The 13,092-nt window shown below is 43.8% G+C and overlaps 1 protein-coding gene across 1 annotated transcript in view; it reads right to left on the reverse strand.

Moving 5' to 3' along the window:
• Positions 1-13,092, reverse strand: part of TM9SF2 (transmembrane 9 superfamily member 2) — a 45,873-nt gene that overhangs the window by 28,529 nt on the left and 4,252 nt on the right. Inside the window, exons 2-4 of the mRNA XM_019529706.1 lie at positions 10,120-10,187; positions 9,099-9,192; positions 7,990-8,117 (exon numbers count right to left, since the gene is read on the reverse strand). Coding sequence (XP_019385251.1) covers positions 7,990-8,117; positions 9,099-9,192; positions 10,120-10,187 — 290 coding nt within the window. The remainder of the gene's footprint in view (positions 1-7,989; positions 8,118-9,098; positions 9,193-10,119; positions 10,188-13,092) is intronic.

Here is a 13,092-nt window from a genome sequence, read left to right on the forward strand (position 1 = left end):
TCGATCACTAGGTTGCCGATTAGGTCGTCCCCCGTAGCCAGTACCAGGTCGAGCAGCGCTTTGCCTCTCATTGGCCCATAGACTTCTTGAGTCAAGTAGAGGTCATCCACGCACGAGAGAAAGCTTTGCGACCGCTCGGATTTTGCTGAGTGATCTTCCCACGAGATTTTATACCCTTTCAGTTCTGCATAATTTATTTGATTTCTTACTACGTTTAATAGGAAGTCTGAAATAGGCCCTGGAAGGAAGTATATTGTATACCTACGTTAAGATTCAGATATCATGTAATTTTTAAGAAAAAAACCCATAGTTCCCTCTCCCCCCCCCCCAATTCATTAAAAGTTAAATTTTTTCTTTAAACAGTTAAGCTTGAAGGTTCATCCCTGCATATGCTTGCTCTCTCTGCCAGGCAAAACTTCCTATTTTGGTGTCTATGCTTTTCTGTCAGGCTTATCTTACAAGATGACTTCTATACAGTAAAAACAGCACCTATCCTTCAACCTGGCTTGACCACTGCACAGCTACTCAGGCACTAGGAGCATTTTCATGTGTTCTGGGATATGGTACCAGGCACTTTAATTTGCAACCCATGCTAATTAAAGGCTCCAGCACATCACGTGCATCAGTGTTCCTGTGCTGAAAAATGGCAGTGGGCACTTAGAACCAGAACAGGTTCAGTGAGCTTTAGTTCAAAGTGCTCCGCCACCACTTTTTCGGCACAGGGATGCTGATACATGAGACGTGGAAGGCTGCTGGGGAGTGCCAGTTTCCATGCTCCAGCAGACTTGATTAATAGTCTGCTCCCCACACATCTATAGGATCCATTGTTAGCATTAGTAAGTTAATACACAAAAGCTTTGCTTTGAAAGCAATTAGGGTAGCCCCACAGCATATCTGACAAATCCACACATAGAAAGAAAAAAAAAAATACAGTTAAGTAACCTAACTTCACATTATCCACTCCTTCTCTCTATATATACACACAGACACACGTTTTGCCATAACCAGGACAGTATAATCACACACCACAGAGCATAACCTCAGAGTTGTAAGTTTACTTTTTTTTTATTCACTAACAGATTAAAGAAAAGAAACCCATTTGGGGTAAAAAATTCTGCACTTGACTTTAAATGCAGAGCTGCACTTTCAGATATTTCTAGCCAACCTTTTAAATACAATCTGGACGGTATAAGGGTTAGATCCACAACAGGACTTACATGCCATTGAAAAAGCAGGAACTTGTACATGGAATCTCTCTCACCCCTCTGAAAAATTCCTTTGCTATAAGGAGTTGAAGCAGATTTCAGTCTTGCCCAAAGAAGCTCTTATACTTCGTGTAAGTAGCTAAACATTTACTGGAGCAGGAACCAAAACAACTTCGCTTCTAAAATTTGTACCTCTAACAAGAAGGACATTGGCCTATTATTTATGCCCTCTGGCCCCACTACTACATTTTGTAACAAGGAGCAATGGCTTCCACAGGTAGATTGAGAAAGACCTGCTCCAGAACATCAACAAGCCAGTGATTATAATTGCAGGAGGTCGGAGCTCAGTTAGAGGTCCCCTCTCTGAATCATTTAGAGGGAATCTGAATTGGGTCCATACCATCAGCTCAGTTTTCTGAATAGAACCTAGAAACCATTGTGAATACAGCCTAAAATAATCTAAGCATTTTGTTTTGGAAATATCAAAAAAATGCATTCTTTCAACACCTTTTCTTTAATTTCTATGGCCAAAACTATTCAGGGAAACAGGCTAACTCACAACTTCAACTGTCCCCAAATGGCATTTATCCATCAAATTAGGGCTGTGCAAAATTTAGGCAGGTGTTTTGTTTTGAAGCTGTTTCGACGTGTTTCGAGCTTGAAACAGCAAAATCGAAACAAAACAAAAGGCTTTGGAACAGCTTAAAAATGAAACGAGGGTACTCAATACTTTTCGAAACTTTCTAAACGTTTTGAGTTTCAAACCTAGGCTTGCTCCAGCTAAACAGAAACTAAGGAGAGGGAGGGGAAAACAACTGCTCTCTGATATTGACATCTAGCTCCCTGTTTGATTCCCCAGCTCTGTGATCATTTCCCTAGCTCTTCCCAGGAGGGGATGTGGGCCCCCGATCTGCACGTGGGGTTTCAGCAGGCCGCCACTACAACTGCAGCAGCAGCCTGCTGAAACCCAGCACCTAGGTCCGGGGGCCCGCACCCCCCAGGAACAGCTGGGGAAAGCGATCAGAGCTTCAGGTTCAGGTCCCTGTACATTCCCCCAGTTCCTGGTTGGATTCCCCAACTCCCTGATTGCTTCCCCCAACTCTTCCCAGGGGGCCACTAGAGGCAGATGCAATGGGAGAGCTGCGGGCTGAGGGGGCTGTGCTGGGGTCTTCCTTACGAAGCTCAGCTCGGTGGTCGGACAGCCAGTGGCAAAGCCACTTGGAGTGCAGCCCTGGCCCTGAGCACAGCCCTGGCCAGTGGCTCTCCGCTACCTCCAGCCACCAGGCTCACCTCTGTGGGGCTAGCAGAGCTGTTCAGATCGCAGCCCAGCAGTGGGAGGCGGGGAGAGCCAGGACTGCACTCCAAGCAGCTCCACCAGCCCCACAGAGCTCAACCGGCAGGTTGAGGAGGGCTGGGAGGGCAGGTTGAGCCCTCCCAGCACTGCCACTGAGTCCCAGGAGGGTTGGACGCTGCCTGCCTGTAAGCGGTATGAGTTCTGCTTTCAACTGTTTGAGGTGCAGTTTCACAAAAAACTCTGCACCTATCTCCTTGAAACATGGCAGGCTTCATGCCCTCAGAAGGGACTGCCATCCTTGCAATTTTCATCTGAATCAGGCAAGAAATGACAAAGTTATAAGCATTTGCATGATTCCCCATTATAGCCTATAAGTGAAACGTTAAAACACATCGAAACAGCAAAAATTTCAACAAAACAAAATGGAACAGTGCTTCAAAACAAAAAAGAAGTTGAAACAAAATGGTGCTTATCAGGACTTTGGGGTATACATGCGCACACTTATTCCTATTCAGTCAGGGACTAAATGTAGTAGCCCTAGAGAAAAATACCTGCATTGCCAGGCCAGCTTTCCCAACCACACTTCAATAAATCCAGAGGAGAAAGACTGAGTTAGTAAGAGAGAGTCCTTTTTCACCACCATACATAGTTGCAACTGCCTATTTAACACTCCCCACCCAGCAGGTTCCTGTTCCTATCCCTTTCTGCAACATGGTGCAGAGCAGCACTGCCTCCAAGCTCCATGAGATGTAGTGAAAGGCAGAATATTTCTTGCTTTCAGCAGTGGAAAAGGAGAGGACCCAATGTGCCAGACTGCTGCATGGAAAACCGGCTACAAAGGTAACCCTAAACAACAGACTAGGATGGAAAAAAGTTATAACCTGATAAACAGAAATTGATGACAAAACTTGAGGGTAGGATCCCCACCACAACTATGGACCAATGGATTCCCCAACTCAGTTCTATGCAAGCAGCTAGGATTTCTACTATGTTGCATCCCCTGGATCCTGCTTGAGAATATGACTTCTAATTAATTTCATGCTGCGGCAGCTATTGTCATGTAGCAAGAGGAGAGATAAAACCTAACTCTCCATAATTTCTGGTTTCAAGTTGGTCCTATTTCCACATATGTATCTACCACCTGCTTTAGCTGTTTCTTGGTATAGACAAGAGCAGTAAAGCAGTTAACTGAGTGGGTTCAACAGTTCTAAAAGATAACTGCAGGTCCCTGAACAGGAACAGCAAGAGTCTTGTCCTATTCATTATTACACTATGCTGCTGACATAGCAACAGTTGCACCTGAGTAAGAGCTTATAAATTTAAACTTTATAAGGGAGACTGCAACTTCCTACCCGTTGCTTCCATTTGTAAGGTTGCTATCATAATATTAAGTCCTGGATGTTACCTTTTGCTTTTGTGTGCCTTCTCTGAAATATGCAAATATACAATACTGGCTGACCTATCTCAAAAAGAGCACTGAAGAACTAGAACAGGCCCAAAGGAGGGAAGAGGATAATCAGCACCACAGATCAGCTTTTGTGTGCAGAGATAGAAGTTTCTGCCCTCCCTTCTTGAGACCAATTATCTTTTTATCATTTTCATTCCAATTTCATTTTTGAGTTAAACAGTCCTGATTTTTTCTACCTCAACACAAGAAAAAGGGAAACTCAGCAAAACTGTAAATTGAAAACTAAAAATGCATAAACTAGACCATGAAACATATTGCTCCAGAAAGCTGAAGACAACACTTTAGCAACATTTAAGAACTACAGGACATTTACACGGATGACATAAATATTCAAAGTGCTAAGTGTTAACATATCTCACAAAAGATATTAAGCTTCCTAATTTCTAATACAAGGGCAGTATCCCTTACCTTAATCTCAAATTAAAATCTGGTTTACACTGTGAAGTTACCTGCATATGGTAATGTTTTTACACCTTTTTTTTCTAAAGAATCTGGTGCTGGCTACTGTTAGGGACAAGACATGAGTCTAGTTGAACCCCAGATTCGTAGATTGTCAGGGCCTTGCTGGAAGGAACCTTGCAAGATCATCGGGTCCAGCCCCCCATACTAGGCAGGAAAGACAACTAGGGTCAGGTGACCCCAGTGAGATGACAGTTCAGTCTCCTCTTGAAGATTTCCAAGATAGGTGGAATAAGCTCCCACCACCTCTGGAGGGAGCTTATTCCACCGTCTAGACACCCTAACTGTGAAGAAGTTTGTCCTAGTATTAAGCCTGAAATAGTCTTCTAGATGTTTGTGGCCATTACTACTGGTTTTCCCCAAGGGTGTCCTGGTGAATAGTTGTAATTCCCCTGGTGTAGCGTTAAGGGGAATTAAGTATACCAAGTCTCCTTCCAGCCTTCTCTTTTTTAGGCTGAAGAGACTCAAGTCCCTCAGGCTTTCCTTGTATGACTTGCCTTACAAGTCTCTGATCATATGGGCAGGCTCTTCTCTGGACTCTCTTAAGCTTTTCCACGTCATTGTTGAAGTGGATGCAGAACTGGATGCACTACTCCAGCTGCAGTCTCACCAATGCTGAGTAAAGTGGAATCACTTCCCTGGTTTTGCTTGAGATGCATCGGTTGATGCATGCCAGAGTATTGTTTGCCCTGATGGCTCATGTTCATGCTATGGTCCATTATTACCCCTAGGTCCCTTTCAGTCGTGGTGCTAGTCAGTTTGCCGCCACCAATCCTATAAGTATGTTGGGGATTGTTAGTCTCAAAATGGAGCACTTTACATTTCTCAACACTGAACTTCACCTGGTTCTGATCCGCCCAACTTGCCAGCCTAGCTAGGTCCACCTGTATCTGCAGCCTATTTTCAAGTGTAACCACGCTTTCCCATAACTTGGTGTCACCCACAAACTTGGCCAGTGAGCTCTTCATCCCCACATCCAAATCATTGATAAAGATGTTGAAAAGCACCGGACCAAGCACAGACCCCTGAACAACACCAGATCTGATCCTATGTAGTAATTCCTGTATTCCCAAACTGATTAAGTGACTGTTCAAATCTCAAGGGTGTTTCTTAGACCACCTGTGTTCATCCAAGGGATTTTGTAGCCCCATTTCTTCTAACCAATCTTATTCCCTGTGCATCATTCACGTCTACCCTGGTCTCCCATGTATTCCGTCCACCACCATCCATTTATACCCAATTTATAGACAGTGCCAGCTCATCTTTAAGGTGTAATGGCTACAGTGGAGCACGGAACGTGAGAGCAATCCAGAAGGCTTTGTCACCACTGGATTCTGTAGTGACAGAAAGCTGAATCTAGTCTAGTTGCAGATTAAATTAAATACAAGACAAATGTAGAACACAATATTCTAAAAGGATACTTCCACATCCGCAACTCAGAGGAGCTACATCTCTTCTGGATGAATGAAAAAATCCACCATGCCATGTGTACTAATTTAACATGATACTATATTAATATACTGGTGAAACAAACATTTGATTCAAGGAAAAAAAACCTCCATAATATTCAAACTTGAAAACAGTTATTAAACAACATTATACCAGTTTCCATGACCAATGAGTTTCTGTTAACTTATGTTTAAAGAGACAATAAACTTTTGATTGAACAATCTTTCATCTGGACATGCACATACATATTTTTGGCTGCACTCTGTGTCAGACCAACCTTGCCTCCCCCCTCCTTCCTTCCCCACCCCCCACTTGCCTCTACCTCTTCCCCACAATGAGGCAGCAGCGGCTCTCTCCCTGCCTGAGGAAGTGGAGCCTGCACAAGCAAATCGTTGCCTGCCCTCTCCACTGCACAAGTGCAGTTGGCCAAAAGTGTTACAGACAGACAAGACATACAGACAGACACACAGACTAAGCCCTTTATTATATTAGAATGGAGCCAGAATCTTGCCACTAGTACAAGACAGTAAAGTACCTGTAATAAAGGGTAAGGAGTAGGGAAGGGGAGCAGAGTGCTTACAAAGATCAAGTCAAATACTTGCCACTCCTTCCCTCAAAATGAAGATTACACGATGGCTGGGCAGTGAAAAGAACTGTTCACCGGCTGCAACTATTCCCTATTATTAAGCTTAAAGTTTCCACATTACATTTCAGCCTGCCTTTCCCAATCTCTGACTAGAACCCATTTGTCCAAAACAGACAAATTCCAGCCCATATAATCACTATCAAGAAAAGGTAGACAAAACAGAAAGTAGATTTTTCAAGAGTGAATGCAATATCTGGAGTGTTGCACATTCAAGGAAATGACCACATGTTAAATGCTGTCTTAGCACAAAAGCACAAGAGAAAAAACCAGAACCATGAGGTTTACCAAAGCTGTTCTGTATATGATTGCTTTAACTGAAAAACTAGCCAATTGCCTGTCAAGAATGGCGGGAGGGGAGAGGGAACTGGGGGCGGGTGGGGGCGGAGTACCACCGCCCACCAGCCCACGTTGCCACCACTCTGCCTCCAGCCCCGTCCACCCCTCCCACACCATGGTGCCACCACCTCCCAGGTGCAGGGGATGGGGAGGAAGCGGCCACCACACAGCACCCCACACTGCGAGCACTGCACATCTGGCCATGCACAACCTCCTCCGCACTTGGCTCCCCTCCCTCCCAGTCTCAGGGCCTGATGGCAGAGTACTGCCACTGTGCTCCCCACTCCCCTTCCTCCCTGTCAGCTTTTGTCAGGGCCCAGCGGTGGCGGCAAGGTCCCAGTGGGGGGCAATGCCAGCACTGCACCACCAGCACACCACACTGCCACCTCCCAGAAGCAGAGGGGGTGGGGGGCAGGGGACACTTGCCCCTCTGTCCCCCCTCAGCCAGCACCCTGTGCCACTGCCACCTCCTGCCTGGAACGTTCTTGGAGCAAATAAAGTGTTACAGACAGACAAAGGCTTTTATAATATTAGAATGTCAGCATCAAAATTTTAAGGAACAAAATAACACAACATGGAATATTTTGCAAGAACAGTATGATAGGTATTCACTCTTAGGCTGTGTCCAAAAAAGCGCAGCTGTGTGGTATGTGACCACTGCAGGGGAACACCACTTTTTGGGACCCTTTTGGATATCCAGGGGTCAAAAAACCCATGGAGAAAAAAAGCAGAGTAGTGTATGCAGTGGCATCGTGCACCACTCAAAGGTGAAGCTTGCTGGGCCAGAGCCATGCTGCAGCTGCCAGCCAGGCTCCATGTGGCAGGATTGGCACTGCAGCAGCCCCAAGGGGCCCCCTCAAGACCTCAGGTAAGGCTGCTGGGGCGAGCCTAGTGCTGGTCCCTGATTCCCCAAACCCACCCGGGGTAACCTGCCATGCACCAGACAGCACGTGGCACAGACACTCCCTGGGGACAAAGAGTGGCAGCAAAAGGTACGCCACTGCTAGTTGTCCCAGGGAACCAAATGTCTACACCACATATGGACATGGCCTTAGTGTTAAATATGTACCAGCCCTATTAGCCATTAATACAAATACACTAAATTGTTAAAAACGTAAGTACTTTAACTTACCAATGGTGTTGGTAATTCAGTAGCATACTTTTCTTCAAGAAGTTTAATTTTTGTTTTTGCTCTGGTTTTTGTGCGTCATACGTCTTTGTGCAAACTGTCTTGCAGGTCTCTTCTTTTTTAAATAAGAACTAAGAGAATTAAACACGATTTCAGAGAAAAGGGTTTCAAAAACTGTCAACAGTTTGTTCAATACCAAATTCTTTAGATAATACTAAAGAAAACAAATCCTATAGTAATTAGAATCAAGATTGTATGATTAGATGTTTCAGAGTTCCAGAAGGGAACAGCTTTAACTCTAGTATTATGGGGCTTCTAGCAAATCAAGACACTACTAATTCTAGGTCGAGACCCCTCAGTTGTAACCTACATTCAACAATGACAATATACTTACTGTACATTTGAACCAGCTCCATGGACCTTACTAATAGCTGCCTGGTCAGTGTTGGTTGGAACTTCCTGGCACAAACGTTTCTTGGCCTCTAGAGCGGTGCCTATAGCACACTTAAGCCATTTTCAGGGCTATTCCACATCTTCTGGACAGACACCTAGCTTACATTTCCCATTTCTCTGTTCCTGAGCTACAAATAGGATTACAGCTCTGGCATCATGGAAAAAAAAATGTAAAGTATACCTGCTGTAATATAGACAACCTTCCCTAATATGGAAAGCAAGAATCAGGGGCTGGTTAAGTCCAAGAAAGAAAGAGACAAAAATGTCAAATTACAGAGGAAATAAAACCTGAACTCTGCAGCATGTCAGAAAATCCCAAGTTGGGCAGGACACTCGCCAGTGCCTGATGGAAATTGCCAGAACTACCTACAGCTTTCAGAGCTGTTGCTTCAACCTCTCTACGAATGGAGGAAGACAATTTTCTTTCAGTTTACACTTAGATCACGTTCTCAAGATTCCCTTTGCAACCATAATCTTCTAGCTTTTAAACAGATTATGGAGTATAAGGAACAAGCAGAACAGCTAAAAATTGTAAAGTACACAAAATAGTGGCAGATTTCCATTACAGATCTTTAAGAACAGGAATAGTAGTCATTTTTAGTTTAAAGTTTTATATTCTGAAGAACCATTTAACAGAAAATACTTTAGCAAAGCACAACCTTATAAGGCGATGGTTCTATCCTCTCTCCAAACAATACTTGACCAAGGTTTTCAGATGGTCGTTTTTCTTCTGGATTTTGGCAAAAATCAAACCTGAATTAGAGAATACACAAATTTTATTAAGGATTGAACTGTAATCTGTAGGACTTTCTTCTCACTCCTTCAAATCCCTGCCATTCAAATCTAAACTAAAAAGTTGTAGAATTTCTTTCAGAGCTTCAGTAATTTCTCCCCCAAACTCTCAAAAAATATAGAAGTCTATAACTGTTGATTAGAAATAATTGAAGAAGTATTTTTAAAACTCAAATAAACTTAAATTTCAACATTTTAATTATTTGACTAAGTATATTACCATTTTGCATACACATGAGGTTTTTTAGCCAGGGATTAAATCAATCTTGATATGTTCTACAGCTGCTGCTCTGAAAAGAAAACATACTGGCTGCTTGTTGAAAATACTGCATGAAGTTTCAGATCATGGGAACCAAACTAAAATCCACTGTATTATGCCTTTGTTTACCATTAGATTTGAACAATTCTTTAAAATTTACTAGGCTAAATCCCAATACCTCACACTTGTCCCATTTCAAAACAGAGATGCAACTCCCTTTCAAAACTAACTGCCACAGTACACCATGCACATTTTCCATCAAGTATTAGCTGGTTACAAAACAGACAAGTTAACACTTCATTAAAATAATAGGGGTGAAGGTCACACTTCATTACAACTACTCCCACTCATCTGGCTACAGGGCAATTCACACAGCAGTGGTACTCTGATCAATAAAATGATGATTAACACCAGGAAGTAATTTTTTTCTGAATAAGGGTATTCTAGACCAGAAAATGTAGGTTACAAAACAGTCAACAGTGGAAACCAGAACAAAATTAGTCACCCTGTAGTTCTACCAGCTTTCTAGACTTTATTTCTATATACTGTATTATACGAAAATAAGACTTCACCTTTTTTGCAGAAAAAGCTAATGAAGTTTCACATAAAGCCAAGTTTAAAATACTTACGCAGCATATTCATAGGGAAGAACAGATTCCACTGAGTCAAGCCTGTTGACAAACAGCTCTATCTCAGCCTGAAAGAGAGAGACAATTTAGTGTAACTAACTATGTTTATATCATTAGGCATGAATTTGGGTACAAACAGTGTTAAAAAACAAAACTCTGCCTTGGACATTGCATGGTTAGTTTGCATCTGATCAAAACTGATGCAAATATTACAGTATCAGGCAGACAGCATTTTGTATCTACTCTGGACCTGTACAACTACATAAAGTGCAAAGCAGCAGAGAATCATGCTCAGGAATAGTATCTCTAACCTAGAACTCCAAAACATGTACACTAGTTTAGCCACTTAGTTAAGTCATTGGTAGATCACTAGCACAGGTCACATTTTTCATACAAAGGAAGCAAATTTTGATTGCATCACAACTTGCACTGACTAAAGTTTTCAAAGTAACATGCATGATTACAGCTGGAGATTGACACTGCTGCCTGCAGTCAGGACTGCCCAACAATTTTCAGTTGTTTATAATAAAACCATGGTTTTTGCCAATACCAGCCTTAATATACACTATGAGGGCTGCTACTGTTTAAGGTGCAGCAATATGTTACAGTAGACATAAATACAGCTCTACCAGCAGTTTTTCCACCCTCAAAGTTCTAACAGCTCCCCTAAACAGCAGAAGCTCTGCTGACAAAAACTGCTTTCTTCTGACAAAATTGTCCACACATGGAATATTCTGCAATTATTAGGTGCCTTTTTCATACTCTGTAGCCAAAATAGCTCTTCCAGCAGAGGTCTGTAATGCCAAAAAGGCCTAACCATTTGGGCTTTTGTTTTCCAAAACCAGAGTTTATTTTAAGTGGAGCATTTGCAGCTTAAACTTAAATTGAACTGCCCATGTTACAGGAATTCTTACTAAAGTTGCACTGAAAAGCTCTAGCACTTCAACACTTTGGCAAAGGGACTTGGAACTGATAAGAAAATTGTCATTTTTCATCCTGATGAAAAGTCACCTATGCTTAGCCAGACAAGAAGCCTCAGGGGAATGGGAAGGGGAAAAGAAAGAAGAAAACAAACAAACAACAAAATCCACTGGTTTATACAGGTTTATGATACAAGTTAAAATACGGCAACTGAATTATCTGAGGTTTCTGTCTGCCCTAACCATACTCCATCCTTTATACATCTCTTATACACTGATTAGACTTCAAATGCTCTAGTAAATTGTCCTCTCCTGTGTTCTAAAGGTTGTCTCTGAGGGCACCCAAACTATGAGGGGTGTACAGCCACGGTAAAATAGAGGGACAGGGAAAGATGATGTGAGGAGTTGAGTGACTATATAGTCATAGAGAAGACACGCAGAACATTCTCTGACCTCCAGTTCACAAAACCCTTTAAACAGGGGCACGCAATTATTTCAGGCGGAGGGCCACTTACTGAGTTTTGGCAAGCCATTGAGGGCTGCATGACAAGCAGCCAGGGGCAAATAAATATTAATTTTCTAAATTTTTAGGGGCCCCAGGGGCCAAATAGAATGGCCTGGCAGGCCGCATCCAGGCCCCGGGCTGCATTTTGCCCACCTCTGCTATAAAACCTGGAATTGAATGCTTGAGTCCCGAATTTCAACATTTCCCTGCTGTCAACATATAGCTATGAAAGTTGCTGGCAAAATGTGTTGCATCCTTCCTCCAGTGAAATGATTCTCATCCTTTTTAGACACAAGGCACCATCAGAAAATGCCAACTTTTAGCTTTCATTCATTTCTTGACTTCAAAATTAGAAGAAAGAAATTCTTCCATTGCAACTAACTCAGAAAGATCACAATAGGTCAGTATGTTTTGAAAAGATAGATTCCAATTTGAAACCTCTGGGTTTATCTTGCGAACCATGTGGGGGTGTTTGCCCACCTAACATTGCATGGCAGTCTGAAGCACTTTTTAAAGGGTCTCACAGAACCCGAGGGTGCCATGAATAAAAGGACAGGCAGTCCACATAGACTGGAGGAGGAGGTTGCAATAATTTTGGCCTGAGGGTCACCGAGGAAGTTTTGGTGAGCTGTCACAGACTGGATCAGCACTCCCTGCTCCTTCAATAACAGCTCAACAAAACTCCCTAAGTGCTTCTGCCCTAGGGCCTGATCCTATGCTGTCACCACTTAATAATCCCAGGGTCTCCATGAAGACTGGTCCGGGACCTGTGCAGACAGGGCCCGCTTGGCCAGGCAGATGGACAGGGCTGTGGGCAGGCAGGGAGTGGTGCCTGGAAGTGGAATGGGCAGGCAGAGCTGGGGCGAGATCTCAGGGTGGTGACATTATGGGGCCAGGGCCTGTGGCTGAGCCACAATCTGCTCCCAGTATACCCCTGCCTGCAGAACTGGTGCCCATTACAGGGACATGCCGGCAGCAGATTGTGACCATGCCCCGCACTGTCATCACCCCACAATTTTGTCCCCAGCCATGGCCCTGCCCATCTTGTTCTCAGACACCACTACCCACCCACCCACAGTCCCATTCCATCCAACTGACTGAGCATGCCCTGCTCACATGGGTCCTGAGCTGGTCTCCATGGAGACTTTGCCTACCCACTCACTCCATCAAGTGCCTCAGCAGGGGGTGCAGGGCAGACAGGCCAGAGTGTCCAGCCAACAGGGCTAGGGCTAGGGCTAGGGCTAGGGCTAGGGCTAGGGCTAGGGCTAGGGCTAGGGCTAGGGCTAGGGCTAGGGCTAGTTCCAGCAGTGGTGACACTGGGCTGAGCCAGGCTGAGGTATTTGCCATGGGCTGGATGGACTCCCTTGGCAGACCAGATTTTGCTCACCCCTGACACAGACTATAACAACCCTCTAAGAGGCATGGGTTACACATTATATTGAGAATGTAAAGATCTGAGGCCTCAAGTTAATCTGATGATTGCTATCATGTATTTCCTCACCCTTCCCCAGCGTACAGGCTGGGAACAAGTCATAGTTTCATAGTAGC

This window comes from Crocodylus porosus, unplaced genomic scaffold, assembly GCF_001723895.1.
Source record: "Crocodylus porosus isolate Cpor-Errol unplaced genomic scaffold, CroPor_comp1, whole genome shotgun sequence".
Lineage (NCBI taxonomy): Eukaryota > Metazoa > Chordata > Crocodylia > Crocodylidae > Crocodylus > Crocodylus porosus.